Source organism: Ixodes scapularis, unplaced genomic scaffold, assembly GCF_016920785.2.
Source record: "Ixodes scapularis isolate PalLabHiFi unplaced genomic scaffold, ASM1692078v2 PGA_scaffold11__112_contigs__length_91849675, whole genome shotgun sequence".
Taxonomy (NCBI): Eukaryota; Metazoa; Arthropoda; class Arachnida; order Ixodida; family Ixodidae; genus Ixodes; species Ixodes scapularis.
The window spans coordinates 16,644,331-16,666,706 of NW_024609837.1; the positions used below are offsets into that span (position 1 = coordinate 16,644,331).

Below are 22,376 nucleotides of genomic sequence, written 5' to 3' on the forward strand. Positions count from 1 at the left end.
ATGTGATCTAATGTCGTCACGTTACGTCACAACGTCGCATGAAAACTATCAGCTAAATTAAGAAAGCGAAAGTCCGCTCATTCAAACGCGGTAACACATAACAATGACACGATCCAAGTGTCTTTTAAAATGATGGCTACATTTCTCCCTATTCTCTCTTTCATTTTTCATCAGTGTGCAGCGTCTCGGTTGCCTGAACAACCAAACCTATTTTAAGACAGTCACTCTGACGCGTTATAATTTATAAGTAAGAAATAACTATGTAAACAAAATAAACGAAGATAAGTTAGCAAAATAAGCAAATACGTTTTGTTCGTGGCATTAAGAGCTTATCAGCGAGCAAGCGCTTTCAAGGACCGATAAGTAGCGCCGCCACAGCCTCGACGCGGAGGTAGAACCGCGGCTCTAAAATCCCTCCCCAACAACAAACTCAAGCGCAGCTACAACAACAACAACAAAATGCATTGTTCTTTTTAAAGTAGAAGCTGGGGCTCGCTGGCACTAACCCGGGTTCTACGAGTGCCACACTCATCGTAGTGTGCCTAGTTTTAAGAGTCCCTTCCAACTGCCCGATCGGAATCACGTGATTTACGGGCAGCGCTTTGCAGCACGAGCTGAGAGAAATGATGAACGCAGCGATCTTCCTTAAGCGTATCCTCCTCTCCGCTCCTCTGTTTTGTTTTTTTATTTTCTGTATCACGCAACGTTGCAACAGAAACACTCTTCCACTCAATCTGCGGAAGAGGCGACCGCCATTAAATTGCAAACGCTCTTCGTCATTCCGAGTTTCTCCCTCTCTTAAATCTAGGCTCTCTAACTCAACTCGAAGAGCTTAGCGCCAAAGGGAGGCTCAGCAGCGTAGCAGAGCGACCGACAAAAGTGCTTCCCTACAATGGCTGCCCCCCCCCCCCCCCCCCCCCCCCTTCGCTCCCCACGGGACCCCTGTTCGCATGTGGGCGCTGGTGTGCTTCGCTCGAGTGCTGGCGGCGCGTTTGTTTACCTGGCCCGACTCGGGAGGCTCCGCGTCGAACAATGCGCTTTACAGTGCGAAGAGCGAGTTGCCTTCCACGGTGCGTGCATCGAGTCTATCTGCTCGCCCCAGCCGTGAAGCGAACGGCTCGGCGTCCGTCAATGGTCTGCTCGGCGGCAGGAAATGGTGCTCTGTTGGATTGCACCGTGACGAGGAGACTTTTTGTTTTTTATTCGTTTCGTGTATGAATCCGAGGGCCCCGATCTATACACCTTTCCGACGTGACTGACGCCACCTTGAATCGCGAAACTTCCAGAATGGGCGAAAACATCGTTTTACTTTCATCTTGCAATTGAACAATGTTCACTATTCAAGCGTGCATGTCGCGCGTTCTTGTTATTGTGTCACCTATGCTTTTTTCTTTGCTTTTGCAGGTTAAAAGGTTGTATTCTTTTCTCGCCGTACGTATTTTATGCCGGAACCGCTTGACTTAAAAGGTGTTTAAAAGGCACCATCGTGCTATCGAAACCGATAAGTAAAAATGCTGGCCAGAAAAACAAAAACGCCTCTGTAAATAGGCAGTGCAACGAACGATATTTAATGTCGCTAAAAAGCGTACTTGGTGTTAATTTTTTTTTTTGTGAAGTTTTTCGGGTTAGCGGAGATTTTTCGGCGCTTATGTGCAATGCAAATTAAACTCCTGGAATGGAAGCGTGGCTTGGTTTGGTGCCTTCTTCGTACGATAGTATCTGCCAATGAGACCCAAGGTAAAGCCACGTGGTTGCGCTTGCAGTGCCCTTTGGTAACATCCATGCCACTTGGTAAGAAGTGGAGCATGGAACTTGGTAACAGTAACTTTGCTAACAAAGTGCATACAGCACATTGGTAATGACGATACCCTTCACAACGGCGAAGAAGAAAGTTGACGCTGAGTATAGTTATATTAAAGTGGCGAGGGGGGCTACTGGTTTATGACTAACCTCAAAGAAACACTCTGCAAAAATGCACATACAAACCAAAGAAGCTGAACTTTTCGCCCCGTGTTCTGCTTTTGATAGTGCCAATATATTTGCGCGCTGTTTTTAACCCTTACAGCTATAATTGCGGGGTCAAACTTGGTTTGTCGAACTAGTGGCTCTTGGCCTTAGGAAGGCTATTTAGTGTTTTGTGTTTCGGTAACGCGCAAGAGGGTATATATAATGCTGGGAGCGCGCGAGGCTTTGAATATGTGTGCTGCTTCTGCCACATATAATGAGTGCCGTTTCTGCTGTTTTACTTTTTCTGGTTTACTAAGTTATTTTTTTCCAATTTGTATAGCCAAAAACAAAACGCTTATCGTGGACCTTCAGTGAGCTAGTCTCTGATTTGATCAACGCTGAAACACATCGATGCCAAAAGAAGAAATATATTTTCAAGCTCTTGTAATTAAAGCTTAAGCCAGGGCACGGGAAAAAAAAGAATCACAGTGTGAGTTTTGTAATGCTCTGATTGGGTACTGATTATGATGGGTGCGTTGTAATAGTAAACATTGAATCGCGTAGACCTTTTTGTATAAATTCAAAATTACTCAGAATAGAAACCAGCCGAAGATGGCTGTCACGTGTCGAAGCGTCGAAGATGGCTGTTACATGACATCAACCACGTGATCACGTCACGAACGTCACTTACATCGCGATGTTACGTGACAGAAACGTCAAGTTGCGCGGTCACGTAACAGTTTGATGTCGCCTTCGCGAGGCGTCACATGATGGGACTGACCACGTAACAACATGTCTCGTAGTCGCACTAACCACGTGATCGTCATAGGCTCGTGTCATTATGAGCTCGTTACAATTGTTGACAACGTTCTAGACTTGGAAACCAGACCCTAAAATCATTCTACTCTAATACATATCACGCACAGTTCTAACTTTCCAGTGGCGCGCACGATGATTAAACGCGCGACCGATTGCTTGAGCTGATCGCAGAAGGTTCTTCTGCAGAGATTCTGATAGTTCTTCATCAACTACGTGCTCTACATAGTCGCAATCCACTAACGATAAAAAGTGAATGCCAACTACCGTTGCGAAAAGGTTGAAACGTGACGTCGAACAAAAAGATATCTATGCGTCGTCCTGTTTAATATACTGGCACGAGCCTCATGTCTCGAGGGTCGCCTGGATTGCCCGAACAGCAGAGGTCGAAGCATTTGCCGGCTTGCACTCTCTGCTGCAAGAGATCCGTCCCACGCGTCGAGATGCTGAGACGTCAAAACACCGATCTCTGGTTCGAATGATTTGTGGGTAGACCTAAAGTTAGCCGCCATTGCCTCCACTGCACTCGTCGAAGGCGTTCGAACGCGAGAGCAAAATGTCGGTTCGCCAGAGTTCAGCGTTCCAGCGCGCTTGACGAGGGCAGGAAAGATGAAGGCAGATAGTTTCCTAGTTCCGACGCCTAGTCATTCCAACCAGAGCTCGATGTCCTGATGTCCCCACGCTCTCGTTTCCTCCTCTCCCTCACTTTTTCGTCCCGTAAACATCAGTTGACTTTATTTCAACTGTTGAATATCTCTTGTAAATTAGCATGTTGAGAGTTGGAACGGAAACAAAAGCAATTATTTTGGTACTTTTAGTACTTAATGCTTAAAATCACATTAAAGAAATACCTTCAATACCTCAGAAAAAAAAAATCATAGCTTCGTGTTTTCTTTAGTATTTGTTTTTTTTTTCTTTTTCAAATGTGGCGCATATTTCAAGAAGACATAATTACGTGTCTTTGTAAAGATTCATGGCAGCATCTTTTTCTCGTTGTAGGGAGCGAGTGTTCGAAGAAAACAGAAGCCACGAACACGAGCTCGTTTTTTCATCTTGTACGAAGCTACGCGGACAGGCGCATATTCATAACTGCGGATTGAGGACACCTCGAAGGGCTTCCGCGATAAGCCCGCCACGAAAAGCCCACTGTCCCACGAGGAATCCCCCCAGGGAGGGGCTGCGCCGAGAGCGTTGATAAGCCATGCTCGCTGCCGAGATGGCGCGGAGCGCCCATGCGACATAGAATACAAGGCCTGTGTACATGACTTCATCGCGCGTGGTTCTCCTTCTTCCCCCCTCCATTTTGAAGAACAATAAGGAATTTACATTTTGAGTCCAAATTTGCTATTGGAAGCGCCTTCTGTTTGCCTCGCGGCGGAAACACCGAAAGGTCTGGCAACCGTCCCGACCAAGCGCTCTCGAGCGAATGCACGTCTGAGGGAGTGAGAGCTGTCGTCGCTCGTGGATTCAGTAGCGGCAGTAACCCGACGGAAGGGTGCGCGATCGATGTGTGTCAAGCCTGGATCGACGTAACCAGGTCACGTGGGTTTCAGATGGATAGAGGAGAGAGTTTTCGTTCGCTCCATAAAAATTGTTGAATCTGTGGAATTGTGAGTCGAAGAAGGAGGCCACAGGAGGGTTGGTGGAAAGGAGAATCTTAAGAAGAAAAGAGAGAATTACAAAGCGGGATAAATTTCACTGGTTGAAATGAAAAGGGTGTTTTTTGTTTTTTTTTCCCGGCTTGCTTTGGGGTCGTTTCTTTCTTAAGCAATTTCTCTTCATTTTTTTATTTTTACGGGGCATATCGCCTTTTTTTTTTAATGAAGTTCGGAATACATTCTTTTAGTGGAACAATTCAGACACCAAAAATGTAAAGTAAGTCAACATTTTCACGCTTGATAACGACATAAATTAAAAAAAAATATTCTGGTGAGCAGATTTTTAAATACTAAATGTGGGTAGCTATCTACATCCAAATCAGTTGGAGGCGCTTGTTAGTACGCAAAAGAAGTTAAAAATTGAAGAAAAAAAAGTACATTGTTTTTCTATCTCATAGGAAGCTCAGAGCTAAAAACACGCAGCTTCATTTCATTTTGTAGTTCCTAGTATCTACGCGCTGGAGTCAAAGGTTTTATTTATTTTTTATATAATATTAACAGGCGTTTGTTTTACTAATATTTATTTATTATTTATTAAGGAACAATATAAATTGTTTTAGAAATAAATAAAGGGGGGTTATGGTTTTTGCTATAAAACAACAGCTATCGTCCCAGATGTGAAGATGGACTGGATTTTTGGTAAATCAGTTGTTTCAACTGTAGCATATAATTACCTCATGTTCGTTATGTAGCCACAGTGATCAGACTTTTTTTTACTGTTCACCATTTTTAGAAACGAAAAGCGATAAATTAGTAAGCAATATACTCTCGTTCAATTTTCGTCCAAGAGTGAAATGTGATTGCTTCAACATTCGTCGTGCTGTAAAACCAGAATAAAAGAGTGATTGTTCTTGAAGTGTTCAGGCGACATACGTGGTACTTACGTGAGCCACTTTTGGTGCAAGTGGCAGCTGGGCACGTCCCGTTTTCTCCCCTTAAAAACAAAAAAAAAACCACGTTAAACAACGATGAAAGAAACTTCTTTTATTTACAACGGTCAAGTGGTCGGGTTGATAGTAACAACGTTGTAAAACGGGAAATGTTCACTACGTTTTTGTTTTTTTTCTTTTTCTCGAAATTAGTTTGTGTGTGTGTCCCGTAGGTGCTTACAACACAATTTATGTCACGTAATCTCCGGTTTATGTTTAAAAGTTCACGTAAAGTATACATACCAAACTAAATTATGTTGAAAAGCTCAAAAACGGCAGGGACACAAAAGGCACAAAGGACACGAGCGGGCGCTTGTATCGTTGGTGCCCCTTCTTGGTTCGCGCCTTTTTTGCGGTTTTCAATCTTATTAAAATTATAAACCCATTAGTTTAATTCAAAGTTTTAATTTACGAAGTTAAAGGGCAATAAATATTTGCGAAACTTACGTAACTATGGCAGTAATAACAAAACCAGTATAACGCCCAGGTACACAAAGAAAAAAATGGGAGCAAAATTAAGCGAGCATTAAGTGAAACTCCAGCAGTCATTAAAGTGAAACTCCAAGGGGCTTGTATATTAAAACCAAAATTTAAAATATATTTGACGCTGCGATACACTGTACACTTGTATACTTTATCTTAGAGGTCACAGGCAGCGCTGTCAAAGGCCCAAGGTCAAGGCGTCTCCCTGCAAAATGTGTTTGTTCCTTGAAACATGAATGCGTGTAAAGCATGTTATAAAGACACGCGCTCATCTGTGCCCCCCACACCGCTGCAAGGACTTTATAGATAAAGTACAAATATTATATAAAAGAAATCAAATCATAAAATTCCCTCACGGTCAAGAGGTAAGTGTATTACAATCATAAAACGGTCAACCCCAATAGACGTGCCTAAACTCCGGTCAGAGCAGTACCCTATAAAATACATTAAAAAATTATAATTTGGTATCGTTTTTCATGTCATCGAATATACTAACAATGTAACATAAATGGTATATAACTGCGCTCGCGCCGTCAAGACTAGTTTAGGGATAAAAACGAACCCGTGAAGTTTGACAGCAGTGATCTGAAGATCCTGGGAAATCCCGTTGAGGTGTTCTACTATTCCGCGCCTTCTAAAACCAACGGGAGGCGTTACTTTGTTCACGCTCTTGTATGTCTCGCTCCAACAGTCACTCAAGTACGTCGCATCCTAGCATCGCTTCAACAATCCCTCCCTCCTATATACAGAAGACGAAAAAGAAAAAAAGAAAAACCGCCCGAGAACAAACTTACAACACCGCAACGGCGTCACAAACTCCGTCACTGTCTTTTGTGATCACCACCTTTGAAGTCCGTGCACCCAAAAGAGTCTGGCGAGTCACTAAACGCACGAGCTCTCCCTCAGTCCACTACACGGGCTGGGGAGACCGCAAAGATCATCGATCCACATTGAAGTCACCCAAGGTCGTTTCGACGCAAACGATCTGACTAGAGTTTTTTTTTGAAGGACCGTAAAGGACCGACTCATCCTTTCTAACTAGGAATTCCGCGACAGAAGCGTCAAATGCCACGTGACGTGTTTCCGGGCCCGCGCGTGCGTCGCGGTCACGTGTCTTCGGGCAGGTGCTTCCGGTCACCCGTGTCACGTGGTTCCGGTTCAGGACGTCATGAGCGCAGGTGTGCGGTCCACTCACTGCAAGTCGATCACACCGGTGCACGGAATGTCGGCACCAGTTGGGGACTTCTATGCAACCCCAACAAAAAACATTTTTTTTTAGGAGCGCGTCTTGACGAAGGTGATTTGTGATTCAGCGGCGGAACGCTCGAAGTGGGTGTGCATGTCACCGCCATCTCAGAGCCACGTCCAAGAGAAGCACAGCGGCCGCAAGCGTGGTCAGGCATGCGGGGCTACGGCAGCTGGCAGACGATGTGTGCTTGCCGTGTTGCATGGCTGCCGGGTTTTCCCCTAAAAAACAACAAAAACAACGTAATGTTAACATTCTTTGCTTCATGACACCCAGCGAATTCGTGGTTTTAAATACAGATTAAACTTATATGGCTTATTTCTATACAGACATCGATAGTTTAAGAAACAAGGGAAAGTGGCGAGCACTCCCAGCCTCGTCTTATCACCCCACAACCTTTGAGACCGCGACGTTTGCAGATAAGAACGTTCAATAACGAATTTGAAAGCGAAAACGGTGGACCAATTAAGCCACGCCCTGTCTCTTTTAAGCTCTCACTATTCCTCGCGACGATATTCTGTCCCTTTATAAACATAATTGGGAAAAATTTCTCAAGATAAATTACGCCTATATTGTGTCACCGTAAGAGGAACCGCACCCGATGCTACAAACAAACCCCAGCCAATCGGACATGGTGAATGTGGCACGTGACTTGGCGCTCTACACGTTGTTGCGCCAAAAAAAAAAAAAAAGAAATCTCACGAGGCACGCCACCAGCGTTGGATCGGTTGTGTAGTTTCGGAGCGTCCGCCGGCAGTTCACTACAGGATGATATTTAAGAAATTGAATGGAGATTGCGCGTTGTTCAAGGGAGAATAAAGCGGTTCTGTATTTGAGGAAACACGCTTAAATCGTCTCCATTTGGCCTCCGGAATCGCGAATATCGGGATTATTTTTACAATGTGGTTCACAGAGGCTGCAGAAAGTAAGCTTCAAGGTACCGCTGAAGCCCCTCCTTCCCGGAGCGTGACGCCATATCCAGAGTTTTCGGAATCTCCGCTTTCGCTCATCTTCAGCGCCTATCAAAACACGTGCTATCTTGCTATTTTCAAAAAAAAAAAAAGAAAAAAGTTTAGAAAAAGACGTTTTGGCTGGTGTCGGTGAGGGAGAATATACCTGGCAAGTTCTCAATTGCTTCGGCTGCCCACACGAGCGACACGCGGTTGGAGTCCGAAAGATCTTGGTATGACGCAACAACTGGTCGGAAGTTTTTCCCCGTTTTTTCGCATTTAGTTACATTTTCGGGGAAAACGGAAGTGATATCCAGATTCATGGTATAAAAATACTCTAGAATCCAGCTCTAACTCGTTTTTCTGACGAGCCTATTCACCTTCCTTTTAACACGAACGCAAAAAATTAAGGATTCTCTCTATTTAGTTTGTTCCTAATTAAACTGAGTTGCGATTAAAAATATTTTGACTAAACCTAATCTCTCTCCCCCCCCCCCCCCCCCCCGCCCTCCCCCGAAAAAAACGAAAAAAAACGAAGGTATTTGCTAACGTTTTCTATAGTGCGAGAATGGCTTCCCATTAAAATATACCGATGGCAACAAAAACAGAAAAATGAGGTGACGGAAAACATTTACCTTAAATCATGCAGCAACATGCACCTTTCGCAGCTCCCCATGCAGACTTGTCTTGTAAACAAAAATGTACGATTAGCATAGGGCGAGTCATTTAGCGTCACTGAGTGGATGAAAACGGCAGGGCGCTTCTTGCCGGCGCACGCATCCGACACCTTCCGTCGTATTTTAACTGCGCTTGCAAGCTCGAGGTTCATGACCGTGATTTTACCAAAACTGAAAGCGAGGTTGAAACTACGGACCGATGGCGCCGGTGAAGCAGCACCAAATGCATAAACCTCGCGGAGTTTGGAGCCCTACAGTGGGTGAGCTATCCCCCGTTAAGCCAGTAAAGCGCAGTGGATGCGAAGTGAGCTTCTGTTCTCAGTCTGTGCATCTTTTTCTACGTGTCTTCTAGCCTTTGCCCGCTTCCTCACTTGGAAGCAAACTAAGTATAATGCGTTGTTACAAAACGACATTCGACTCCCAGTAAGTCGTGTACGGCCATGTTGGTGAACATTTCTTTCCGAGTTCACCAACTTGGTTGAAAGTCGACGACTTTATAGTAGCATTGTGTGTGTGAGTGTGCGCGTACGTGCGTGCGTGCGTGCGTGCGTGCGTGTGTGTGTGTGTGTGTGTGTGTGTGTGTGTGTGTGTGTGTTTGGGTGTGGGTGTGGGTGTGGTAACTTTGAGTTACATGGAGAGTGATTACGATGAGAACAACGTCCAAAAATCACAATGGGGCACAAGGTTCACTGTTGTGTTAGTACGTAGACGTTTGGAACTATTTGATGTATTTATTCGATTTGTTATTTGTAGTTTTCTTAAAAGGCATACACTGGTTTGCGAGGTTTGTAATTATTGTTGAGTATTCGTCCGAATGCATCCAAAATTCACATGCATACACACACGTATTTTTTATTCTTTTATTAGCGAACTATAGCAAGCCATGCATGCATGTAATGAAAGAAATAGATGTTTCAAGCACTTCTAAACAAACAATGACAGCAAAGGCCAATGGCGAAACAAATGTCACTGGTATACAAATAAACAAAACACGTTCGTACCTGTTAGTCATGTGGACAAATAAAAACCATGTATACAAAATGCAGGCAAAACATTTTGGGTGCAAGCAACTATTTGGACAGAAACAGAAATACAGAGACTTGAACTTCGTGAAACATAACGTAAAGACAGTGCAGAAAAAAAAAGAACTTACATCACAACAGACGCACGAGCACCTAAAGCAAGCATCAAAAGTATAAAAGAAAAGTAAAATAAACGAAACGTTAACATGACCAATACGCACGCTTCACCAGGCTTGGCAACATGCGTCGAAAGTTTCCTCATCCTGACAACGCATATTTAGCCTCAGCATTTTTGTAGCTTTAAATGATCAGTTAGAATTATCGAGTTGAGATACTAGATGTAACTCTACTTGCTGATTGAGCTCTTTCTTAGCTTATATTATTTCTACTAAACGTTAGCATTAAACCCTTCGAAATTAAAGTTTTGTAGTCATTGGAGACTTGAAACCAAAACTTGGAGTAAGATTGCTAAGCGCATAACAAAATACGCAAATTTAGAATGCAGCCTCCAACGTCACCGCCGGAAACAAGAAAATCATTTCCTTTCTTTGAGCAAGTTGGAAATCCTCGCTAATCTGACATGCAAGCCTTCAAAACAAGCAGAACATCACGCAGCGCTCCGGTCAAAGTCGAAACAAAATCAGTTAGAATGGCGACATGGGAGCAAAGGGCGTCTACCCTGGCGTCCGTAACGTTCGAGCACAACTGGCTGAAACGCTGTCGTCCAGAGATGCTCTCCTTGCCGCCATCACCCAGATCCCAATCATTCCCCAAATTTGAGGAAGGACCCTTTGTGTGACTTTCTATCGTGCTCAGGTTGATGCCATTCTCTTTGAGCGTGTTCACCATCCAAGCTCTAAATGTATTATTAGGGACGGCAATGCCGCCGAATTCCGAGTCGACGGTTTGGTTGATATTGGAAATGACTGGGGTGGCGTTTTCCTCCTCGTGCATGTCCTCAGCACTTTCTGCTGTGGTATTCCTTTGAACACCGATTGTATCATTTGACAGCTCGATAAAGCCATCTGTTCCCGTACCGTGCGCACCGATATGAACCAACCCGGTATCATTACCGCCTAACCTTTCCCCGGAAACTCCTTTCTCTGAGCTATTTCCGCCGGACGCCTCAATCAAATCATGATACTTGTCCTCAGCTAACGGAAAACTATCACTAAGTGGCGGTGTATTGAGCACATTAACAGTGACATTTCTCGGGTTGCTAGTTGCGACTTGAGAACTAGACGTACCAGAACTGTTTCTGTCTCCGACGAACCCATTCTCATGTTTCGCAACGACTTCGCCTCCTGGTACAGAATCAGCGTGTCGACCAGTCGCATTTCTAACGCTCTTAACGCCGAGGTTTGAACTATTCAAACCGTGAGGCTCCGCGACGTCGTACTGATCGCCATCATCATCGTGGCTCGGGGTAACAGGCCCGTGCGACCAGAATGCTGCCGGCTGCTCACCATTGAGCACGTGCACAGTGATGTCGGCGGGTTCGGCGTTGGACGGCACGCACGAATAGTTTCCCGAGTCTTGCGGTTGAGCGTTGCTGATGAGAAGCCTGCTCAGGGTCTTGGGCAGCTTCTCGGTGTGTATGGAGATGCCCCTGTTGTTGATCTCGTAGTTGATGACCCGTCCGTTGTGGTACCAGAAGACAAAGTCCGGCGCCATGGGGCTCTCCATGATCTCGCAGGTCAGGTTGAGCGTGCTGCCGCTGTTCAGGTAGAGCGTCGGTCCACCAGGAATGCTCGCCTTGCTCACTGCACACAAGAGGTAGCGAGGCATGAGAAATCCCATTCAGACAGGTAGTGGTAGTTATGCGAGTTGAGCTTTTGGCTGGTTTATTGATGTTAGAGGCTTGGAAGGGTACAGCTAATAAATAAATAATGATTGAACGAATGAATTCATTAATAAACAAATACTCGAATAATAAATAAACAAATTAATTAATTAAATAAATATTTAATGAAACGCTTTATATTTTATTTTGTTTTTACACAAGCGGACTTATTTTACCATGTGAAGTCTTTGCTCAACTAGGAGCATTATCTTTTGTGCAAAAATAAATAAAAAAAAAGAATTCCGACGCTGCTGGCAATGTTTGTTTTGGCTTTATATTCTAAACGCAACTAGGATTTAATGAATACAAACGTAGCCACCACTTTTGTTTTATGTTGAAAGTGTTACTGCTGTTACTTCCTGGACAAAAAACAAAACAAAACAGAAACGTAATCGGTAAGCGTTAGGCACCCCTCCGATATAAGAGGTATCTGATATATTGAAAACTTTCAGAAACCTTTAACGTGTTTCGCGTAGCGCACTACCGAATCTTTTCAGACATACTTTTAATCGCGCGCCCCGCGGTCAAGGCATTACCCGTGCGCGCGCTTAAAAGAACGTTAGAAAGCGTCCGGTTGTGCGGTACATGAAGCACGGTAGCGGTTTGCTAGATTACAGCGAATTTTCTAAGTTACAGTCAATGCGCAGTCGAGCTGGTGGAAGTTTCTCGTGATGATTTTAACCCGAGACTGGGGCAGATAGAGGAAAACGTATTTACAGTGCACAAGAGAGCGGGATGGACAGACAACGTCTCTGAAGAGTCGTTGTCTGTCCCTGCTTCTTTTTCTCACCGATTAGATTCAATAAAATATGTTTTAACGTAAAAACTAGTTTTCTTCCTTCTGACCCAGTCTCGGGTTAAAATCATCACAGCTGATATATTAGCCCTCAATGAAAATAGCAGTTAGTTTCAGTTTATTTGATAACCAGCGCCAAATCAAACAAAAACCTCAAAGTGCTTTTCTTTTTTCTTTTTTTGCGAATCTAAAGCGTTTGACGTTTTACTGTCGCGGCTCGCGAGTTCTGCTACGCTAAAAGTTCTGCTTCCCGTTTGGTCCCTGGAAGCTCTGTGCAAACGCATTTGCAATTCTATTAGGACGCGTGGAGAAACACTTTCCATCCTATAATGACATACAGTGACAACCTGGCTAGAGAGAACAGAGGAAAATACATGTTTCCTATACAGTTTGAACGACAGCGTACGAAAGTTCGAACGAGGGAATAAAGGCTGACGCGTAACAAGGCATGTACCGGTGCTGTTTGCGAACAGGTTCGAGCCTGTTTCACCTCTCGAAAGTCGTTTTTGTCGGACTGTACAAGGCCAAAAGTGCATTTGCGCCACCTACACTTTATGACGCTTTTGACTATAGTCGTGTTTTGCCAGTTTGAGAGAGAAGCTCAGATTCGTATTCTCAGCATTTCGTGCAAAAAGAAAATAATATAACGTTGAAATAAATCATAATAAACCTCAGAAACCGCTTCGCTTACAAGGACGCATGTTTCTACGGCACGTTCTTAGTTGAATACTGTGAACGAGTTGATTTTTTCGGGTTCAATATTTCGCGAACTTCGCGAAGTGATTGGATCGGAAATACTTCGTCGGCACAATCTTTCGCCACTAGAAATGGCTTGCTATGTTTTCGTTAGAAAGGTTATATATTCGCAGAATTTATTTTTTGCAAAATTATTCGAGTCTCAAGATTGGCAAAACATAGGTCCTCCTAAACATTAGATCGTTTACAGTATGTTTGAAATTAAAGTTGGGTAGAACTTTCGATCGGGTTAGTTTTTTTACTTTTTGCAGTTTGGGATATGCCCTAGTGCTCGAAATGCTTTAAGAACACACAGCCTATGCTGCGGCAATAAGCATTAGGTGAGCGGGTGAGAGGTTATGCTCATTGTCACAGCGCCAACTGTGGTTTTGTGCCTGAACGTATTTCTTGCCCACTTATTCATTGAGCTCTTTCTAGATTTTCAACGAGTCCCAAGAGGTTTGCGGTAAAGGAGGGCTGAGCCACTGCGCCGCTTTTCGGAGATTTTTTTTTTTTCCTTTAAGTCTTTTTTCTTCAATCTGAACACATGGAGTGCCACACTCGACGCTGTGTGCTCAATCGCCGTTCGTTTTTTGGAAGGCTGTTCTCGGTTAACAAGACGTTCATATTGGGCCAATACTCGCACGTTTACTAACAACGTGATTACTAACAACATAACACGTTTGTGACGTCATGAGGCGGAAATACGAGGAACAGCTTTTTTTTGGGACGCGGTAAACACAGCGGTCGAAGACGCCTTTCAGGCATCATGTGAATGATAGTGCGGATCCCGCGTACCGATAACGTTGAGGGTGACGAAGCGCGAGATCTTGGGCAGCGTGCTGACTTGGCACTCGTAGACGCCGGCGTCTTTCTTCTGTGGGTACTGGATCTGCAGCATCCACGAGTCCGAGTTCTCCATGTGGATGGTCTGGAAACGCTGGTCCGACGTGTACGTGAAGCGCCCCACCGTCAGCACGTGGAGGTCCCGGCGCCGGATCCAGGACACCTGGATAGCGAAGGGCACAGACAACTTTAGGATAACTGCGACGTACACCCACCACCCTGCTGCGCTTCGCCACGTTACAAACTCGGTCAAGCAATGGGGCGCTCACGCGAACGCATACCATATGATCCCTGACAACATACTCTGTATAGCCTATTATGATAACTCGAAAATGACGTGTAACAATAACGACTCGCATAATGTTTTTGACGAGTGCACCGGTTGCACACAACGGTTTGCAGAGTGGAGGGGTGTATATGTCGAAGGAAACAACATTTCAGTTGTAAGGTTGTAATAATGGAACGCCATGTTTGCCTTCGGTCTCGTTCGTTGGCAGACCACGCCTCGTAGGTTGGGACTCCACGACCGAAGTTAGCGTAGCAGTGCGTCGGTATTTGTTACGCAAGAGGTGCAAGTGCGCCGTTTGCTACAATGGCGAACTTTTGAAGTGTCTCATGGTGGTCGACAGCTTGAGAAACTTGAGAAAGCCAAGTCGTGATAAGACCCGAGGCTGTTCTGCTGAAATGTGATTGACTATTTCTCAGCCAATGAGATTACAGCGTGTCAAAGGTAAATTATTATATCCTATGATCTTCTTTGGCACTTTCATTCAAAGCAAGAGGCTTACTGAAAAACAAACAAACAAAAAAAAACTATAGAGATTGACACCATAAGAATTATGTTTCCACTCCATCGCTCTCATCAGGGAATATAGCGTGAATTACACGAATATATGACCGAAAATGGTCCTCGAGACAGGTTAGTTTGACTACCCGTGGTCGCCGATGTTCCATATTCAAATAATTGCCTTCCCCCCCTCATTGCTCACAATAACCAGTTCTATAGTTAAAACCGCCTCAGCGAAAAGACACGGTGGTTTACAGCCGCGCATTTTTTAAGCTTTCTGTTTGTGTAATTTCTAAAAGATCTAATTTTTTTTGTTTAAAATGAAATTAATACAGTTTATGCAGTCAAAAGCGGAAGTGTGTTTTAACCAGTGTTCGAACTAAGAAAACGCAAATCCCCTGTTTTGATTTATAGGTAAGGTTTCATGCTTTCGGCATTTTTCCTTTCGAATTCGGAGGTTGTTTTCTTTGGGGGTTAACAATTGCGCGCAGATTCTGTGTCTTTGCGTAAACCGTTTAATTTCTGACCATATTACAAAAAAAAACAAAAAACACTAAATCTGTGAAACAAACAACTCCCCCCCCCCCCCCCCCCCCCCAGTCAATAAAAGATCCCCGAATTAAAAAGAAAAAGACGTTTACACCGAGAACACCGAAAACGCATCATATGCTTACAAAAAAAAAAAATAATAAACTCGTGGCCGCACAAGTAAATTTATTTGGTGGGTTGAATGAAAAGGTATAAAGCACAAATAAACAAATGAGTCAAACCTTATTTTACCTCGTCAGTGCAAGGAGGATGTCAATTGAACATAAGCGTTAATTAAGCCTTTCAATGCCAAAGCAAAAACAAAAGACGTTTTTCTTTTGCGCAAGATCAAACGTCTTTCCGAGACCACATTTCAAAACGAGCAAAAATGAATGTTCCGAAGAGCCTCCTCTGCTTTTGATTTCAAAATCAATGGACTCCAGGGGCGACGCCAGACCGTCCTGACGAGGAGATAGTCATTAAAAAAAAAAGGCGGTATATAGGCCATCGAATATTGCTAAATGGGCGTGGGACCCTCTAACCTCAATTATATGTAGGGGTAAAATTGCGCAACGCTCTACGAAACGCAGACGAATCGATGACAAGTTTTAGTCTGAGTAATTGGTAAGAGAAAAAAAATCAATTCACCGAACATGCAACCGACTGTTGATTTATATACTTGCTTTCTTTGGTATATCCATGTCCCCAAATCGCACATCACAACACAATGTCAACTTAGTTTACTGTTTAGTGTACAGCAGTTTTATTACGAAGTGCCAAATTGTGCGTCTGGATAATTCACACGGCTTACTACGCCGTCGACATTTATACTGATCAGGATTGAGACGTTGTGTTTTCATCACCATCATCATCATCACCAGCTCACTTGTTTTTTAAGTATTATTGCAGGATTGAGTGCGGTGATAAATTTTTCAATAATTATTGTGCACTTTTAGTTTTTATTTTAATCGAGCCAAAGTAGGGTCTTTGAAGGCACGAGATATATGTTTCTTAAGATCCTTTTTTTTTATGCGTACTCATACAGTGGTGACAGCTCTCGCTACTTAAACCCTACACTTTATTGACACATTGTAGAAACAAAACTAGTTCATTATGTGCCCGATAACTCTCAAGGTATGCTTAGAGTTGAGAGAAAAACAAATATTTTAAATGGAAAATGCAAAGGTGAGGCAGACACTTCCGGCGCACTTGAGCTGGTAGCAAAAAAGTGTCTTTAATTTTATTGTTAGATTATAAGCTTATTACGCCATTTAGCTGATGGCGATGTGCCCCACATTCAAAAAACCGTTTGCTAAGTACCAGAATACAAATTTTGTGGAGAGTGAAGTCCATATTACAATTGACCCATGAAAATTAATTCCTCTCAAACGACAGACAATTAGTGACAGTCGTAATAACGTCTCACTATCATACTTATAAACTAAATAAACCGTCTTTCTTTAACCCCGGGAAGCAGAAAGAATTAATAGCTGGGCTGCATGTTACAAGAATTATATTAATAAAAAAGAGACGAGCAAAAAATGGGGACAAGCCACCGCACTTCCCTGACTTGTCTACGCTTTATCTTCTATTGTTCCAGTTAACTGGGTGTTTTGTAAGGATTAATTTATACGCCAATTTGGGGAAACTCGACGTTACTTCTGCCTGTTCTATGCTCCTGCAGAAGTTCGGGCTTTCGTAGCGTGCACAATATGTTGGACAGCATTCTCGGATTTCCGAGCTAGGCAACAGAAAACAAAAAATAACGTCATGTATATATAAAAAAACAAAAAGAAACACTAAAGTCGGCTTTGCTTCCTAGCCAAAAACGCTCACAGAAACACGCGAATGCACTACAACATACTCTTCCCAATGCCCCATATCCGGCCAAATAGGCGGAGCCAAAAATACTCTTTAAATCATACTAAAATAAATCAACCGAGAAAACGAAGTTCCGCTTCTCCCCCACTCCCCGAAAAAAAAAAAAAAAAAACACGCAGACACACACAAACACAACAACAACTGTGACAAAAAAGATTGTCCGGAACAAGCCTGGACTCCTGAACCTGGGCCAAAAAAAGTAAAAGAAGGTTCCGGAATGTCTCGTTTATTTGCTGAACGACGTCCACTAACAAACGCTGGGTCTCCTACCGGTGCGAAGCTCGGCGAAGAATGGGGGGTGGACAAAGTCGGTTCCACCTCCGCCCTTCCCCCCTCCCCTCCCCCCCCCCCCCCCCCCCCCATCCCCCCGACAACACTCAGGGAAAAACCAACAAGGCTGGGGACGTGAGGTCCGGGCTGCAGTCCGTGGCTGCCTGATTCAGAGCAGCATTGCAGCGAGTATACTTCGTGCCACCGTAACTTGGCAAAGAGGGAACGTTATGTCCCCTTGGAGCCAATCAGAACAAGGAAGGAGGAACACGTGACGACGAAACACTCAGAGGCGACAGCGTAACCCCGGCAGTTGGAGAAGAGGGGAAAGAGGAACACCACTTTCTTCCAAACCCTCTTTTTTGCGAGTCGCGGATGTCGCTTGTTTCTCCGCAGAATGTTAGCACAGTCACTCAAAATTACTACTACAAACCCGAATCTCTTCTCAGCTCCGCTCGAAACTAGCGTCATAACGTAAAGCCACGTGTCTCCTTTCGACGCTCTGATTGGCCTTACTGAGACCGTAGGCTTAGATGTTTGCCGAGCTACGTCGAGAAGGAGTTTAGGAGACTTGGGTCCTTGTTAGGACAAGAAGATTCGAGTCAGCTGCTCGAGCTCAGGGTCCAAGCTTCGCGAAGAGGGACGGTCAAATGGAAAAAAAAACAAAAAACACTAAGATGGCTTTTAGGTCCTTTCTTGTGCGTTAATCTGGATCTAAGCGGATGAGTCTTGGGCGAAAGAGAAAAAAGACGCTGTTCCTCGGTTTAGTGGGGAGAGTGGTTAGGGAGCGTGTGCACGTGCCAGGGAGTCGCGGAGTGTGTTGCTAGTTTTTGCCGTGGCGTTAAGTCCCTGCCAGTTTGGAAAGGCGGGCTTAAGCGCTTGCGTGTGCCTATGTGTGTGTGGAAAAGGCGGAGTGTTCTAGACTGTGTGGAGGTGTTTACCGGACTACTGTGAAGTTGGAAACTGTGCGAGTACGTTTTTTGTCGATCGAAATACGTGTTGTGACGTGATAAAATTCTCTATTTTTTTTTTTTTTTTTAAATATGGGATCGCTTCCACCTGTGGTTACACACCTTCGAATGATATAAACTGCAACACCGAATTCAATTTTTTTTTCGCGTTTGCAGTTTCTCAACTTTGTTTCATATATCGATTTGTCATATAGACTTAAAAGAATGGAACTTGCACGCGGGAAATGTTTGGACATAGTTTAAACTTTTCGAATGAAGGCCACAATTTCTGTATATATTTAAACATGGCACTTGGGGATTCGTTTTTAACCTTCCGCGATTATTGAAAAAATAATATATATCCGCTGGAACATCGTAGTATACAATTACCAAGTAACAGTAAAACTATATTCACAGCAAAAAGCTAAGTAGGCCACTATCGCACAAAAACAAATACACAACCGTAGTTCATAAAACTTTGAAACAAATGTATGGCAATGTCATTCAAAGTCATAATTTTTGATACCTTGACGATGAATCTTATGATGCTTACACCAACAAATTTTCTGCCTGTATCGTGTTCGGCGTTCGAGCGTAAACAGCATGATGTGCTCGCTTTGCAAAGTAACGTGGAAGGGCGTGCAGGACTGTGCAGATTTTGCACTCGGATCTTTCTTAGTAAACAATGAAATGATGTACATTACTTACACTTCCCGAGCAACAGTTGCCACATAAAACGAGAAAACAATGAAAATAGTTGGGCAACAGCGGCATCTAATGGAACGCAAGCGGGTTTTCTATTCTCCATCCGCCTTGCCAAAAGAAACCTCAGAGACATCGAGAGACGTCCACACCACTAATGTAGTCCTCCGTCACGCACACCCACAAACCGCGAACCAAAAGCACACACACACGAAAAAGCAAATACAGAGCTAACCAAAAACACACAACGCGTAGAACGAAGGAATCCGAACGCTTTCCTGAGAACACACAACTTGGCCAACGACCACACCGGAAAAAGAAAGGAATAGGCTACATATTTCACAACCGACAACGTCGTCCAATGTGGTCGGTTACTCCCGAGATGCTTCGGCTTTGATTGTGGGGGCTGATGGTTTCGCGACGCCCGTAGACCGTTTCTCAGATCGTCGGCGCTGATTGGCCCGTCGCCGCGATGTCGCTGCCGCGACGCAAGATCGGGTTGCCTGCCGACGAACAAAAGAACGAGGCGGACAATGGCTCGCGAGGACACGGGAACGCTCTTTGTGTGGGGCTAATGGAAACCGGGTCCGCGGCGTTGATACCTCTGGCGAGGACGCGAGACTGGCCGTGAACGCGCCCACCGTTGGCTTTCTCTTCGCGCCCGCGGTGGAGGTTTTTGTGGCTAGGATGGTTTCAGACTAAACAAAGACCAAATCTGGAGACGCTGATATAGTTTGGTGTCGTTTAATATTTTCCCTCTTTGCACCGTGAAAATGTTACGGGCATTTGTGAGGGCAAGTTTAGATGCGAGAACAGCCAGGTTCATTGTGTAACAGTTCATTTAATCACCTTACGCGGTCTCGAAAGAGAAAATTATTGAAAGCATACGGATGACTGAACCATACTTGTCGAGTTAATTAATTGTTACGATGCCGTTTAGAGTAAACTTATTTAGCGGCGACAGAATTTTTTTTTTTTTTTTTTTGTAGAGTGGCAGTTAGGAGTTTTTGAGTTTGAATCGCGGCGCAGCCCAAGGATTCATCTTTGGCAATAATTGTTTTATTCAATGAGGACGCTTCATTTACCTGCATATTGTTTGGTTCGTTTCATATTTCATTTAGATGTGGTACAAGTTCACAATAAGTGCGCGTTCCGGAGACGAGACCAAAATGTACCGGACTGTGCGGCGCAACACAGTTGCGCGACGAGAGCTTGACACCATTCTAGGTGGAAGCGCGCGACAAGACAGTGGTGCCACGTGCGGTTGTTCGCAGAAGGATTTCGCATCGACTACGGCCGAAATGCCATAGGCCTCCTGCGCTGAAGCTTCAAACAAGCTGTGGCACCCTCATTCCAAGTACAAGTTTACATTATTGGGCCTCGCATTGCTTGTGGTGCTTTCACTGAGCTTTCCTTGTTGTTTTTTTGTTTTTTTGTTTGTTTTTCTATGTAGAGCTGAAAAACGGAAAAATATCTGACTTCCAAAATCGGATGGATTCAACGCCGTAAAACGTTAGAAAGTGTCTGATTAATGCCACTACCGGTAGTGTACGCATCTCTTATCTCTGGGTTGTGACGTCAAAAGATTTGGCGAATCGGAGTTTTCTTTTCTTCTCGTTTTTCATTTCTACTTTGAAATACGTGAAACTGCATTTTTGGCTAATACTCTTAGCGTCTCAGCATAGCCTCCTCTATGCTCATAAAGCCTGGGAGTTCGACGACAGTACCACAGGGTGCCCGGTCGCAGATTTGGAGCGCGAGAATCTGGTAGCATAGAGCTTCAAAGAGCCATTTTTTGGGGAACCTGAACGTCAGCGCGGAACTTTTGCTGCGGCGAGGACCCCAAACACACTTGTTCGCTCGGGAGAAGCGTGTTTCGGCGTCTCGCCGCAGCGGGGTGCCAGTCACGTGGTTCTCCTCTCATCCATTGTTTGCCGCTCCACCTTTTCCATTTCGGCGGTCGCTTCTCGTGGCGATATGCCAGGCTTCTTTGTCAGTATATTACCGGCGTGCCCGAGCTATAGGGAGAGCTTCTCTAGCTATCATCATCATCGTTTGTGATGTCGCCGGTAGGGCAGACCGAGCAGATCTTGGATCCCTCGGCTAGTCAGCTCGCTTCATATGTTGTTTGGTTAACGCGCGGCAAAGCCTGTTTCACTCGTTGTGTTCATTTGCTGAGGGAATATTTGTAGCCGGTCTTATTACCAAAGCTCGAAAGCGTGGCGGGTGTAGTCACGCTAACAAGCGCTTTTCGCGCTGAGGTGCCAAAGCGCTCGGATGGTGGTGTGGTGTTCTCTACGCCGGTACAAAAAGTTGAATAATGAAAATAGGATATCCGTAAACTTACCCCACTGTATTTTTTACCATAATTAGGACAAAGTGAAGTTGAAAAAGAAATGTCTCGTCAAACTGTAAATAAGAAAGCGAAATTCGAGAAACTCTCGCGTGTGTAGTAAACACTTCGGTGAAAGCGACTTCGTGTATCCTGTTGGTTCCAATGTGGCCTGTGAGTACTGGTTTATTATGAGTTTCAAGTTGATTCGTTTCTGAATTTTATAAACCAGTAAACATTCATTTCCTCAAAATAACTGGCAGGAAAAAGCGGTAGCCATGGGTTCCGGAGTCGTTTCAACTAGATCCCTGCTTATTTACTCCGTCGATGCGAAATGAGCGAGGACCCGTCGCGATCAAGGTTTGTTAAATCTAGTAAGTCAATAACACTTCTGCGTCCCCCCCCCCCCCCCCACACACACACACACCAAAAAAAAAAAAAAGAATAGGTATACACCTGCTGCCAATGACAACCGCCTGTATGTTTAATTTTTGCTGACACAAGGAACTGAGCATGCTGCGTGATGCACTTCTCAGTGACCGATATTACATTTGTAAACAACTCTTAGTAAAAATTATATAGAACAAATTGATCAATCGCCTAAATTTTCCGGGATATGGCCGGCAATTTAAGAAGTTATGAAAGTTTCTGCTTTCCTTTCGAGCAGGAGCCGCGATGTGACAAGCTCTTGACTAAAGCTCTTGACTAAAGCAGGTAAGTTTGGCCCTTTTTTGGCTTGTACGAGCTTTCTAAGGCCCCGAGTTTGCAGACATATACCAAATTCTTGCTCCTCCGAAAAAACGAGGTGGAGAATACAAATCAAAATTATTTAAGTCTCGATTTAAATTACGATCCAAATAGTTATTTAACCACACTGGTTCTTATGCGGTGATTTGTATGAAACCTCTTCGGTAAAACTATTCCCTAAAACACCCGTTTTTTTACCGTTTAGATATTATTTAATGCTTTCTATATTGA

At 44.1% G+C, this 22,376-nt stretch overlaps 1 protein-coding gene across 2 annotated transcripts in view; it reads right to left on the minus strand.

Moving 5' to 3' along the window:
* Positions 1 to 5,384: 5,384 nt before the first annotated feature.
* Positions 5,385 to 22,376, minus strand: part of LOC8043300 (hemicentin-1) — a 379,397-nt gene continuing 362,405 nt past the window's right edge. Inside the window, exons 3-5 of one of the 2 annotated variants that reach the window (XM_029984499.4) lie at positions 13,901 to 14,111; positions 11,195 to 11,491; positions 5,385 to 7,300 (exon numbers count right to left, since the gene is read on the minus strand). In XM_029984499.4, coding sequence (XP_029840359.1) covers positions 7,176 to 7,300; positions 11,195 to 11,491; positions 13,901 to 14,111 — 633 coding nt within the window. In that variant the 3' untranslated portion in view covers positions 5,385 to 7,175. Of the gene's footprint in view, positions 7,301 to 9,538; positions 11,492 to 13,900; positions 14,112 to 22,376 lie in introns of those variants that run through there. The other variant, XM_029984498.3, reaches the window with a different exon arrangement.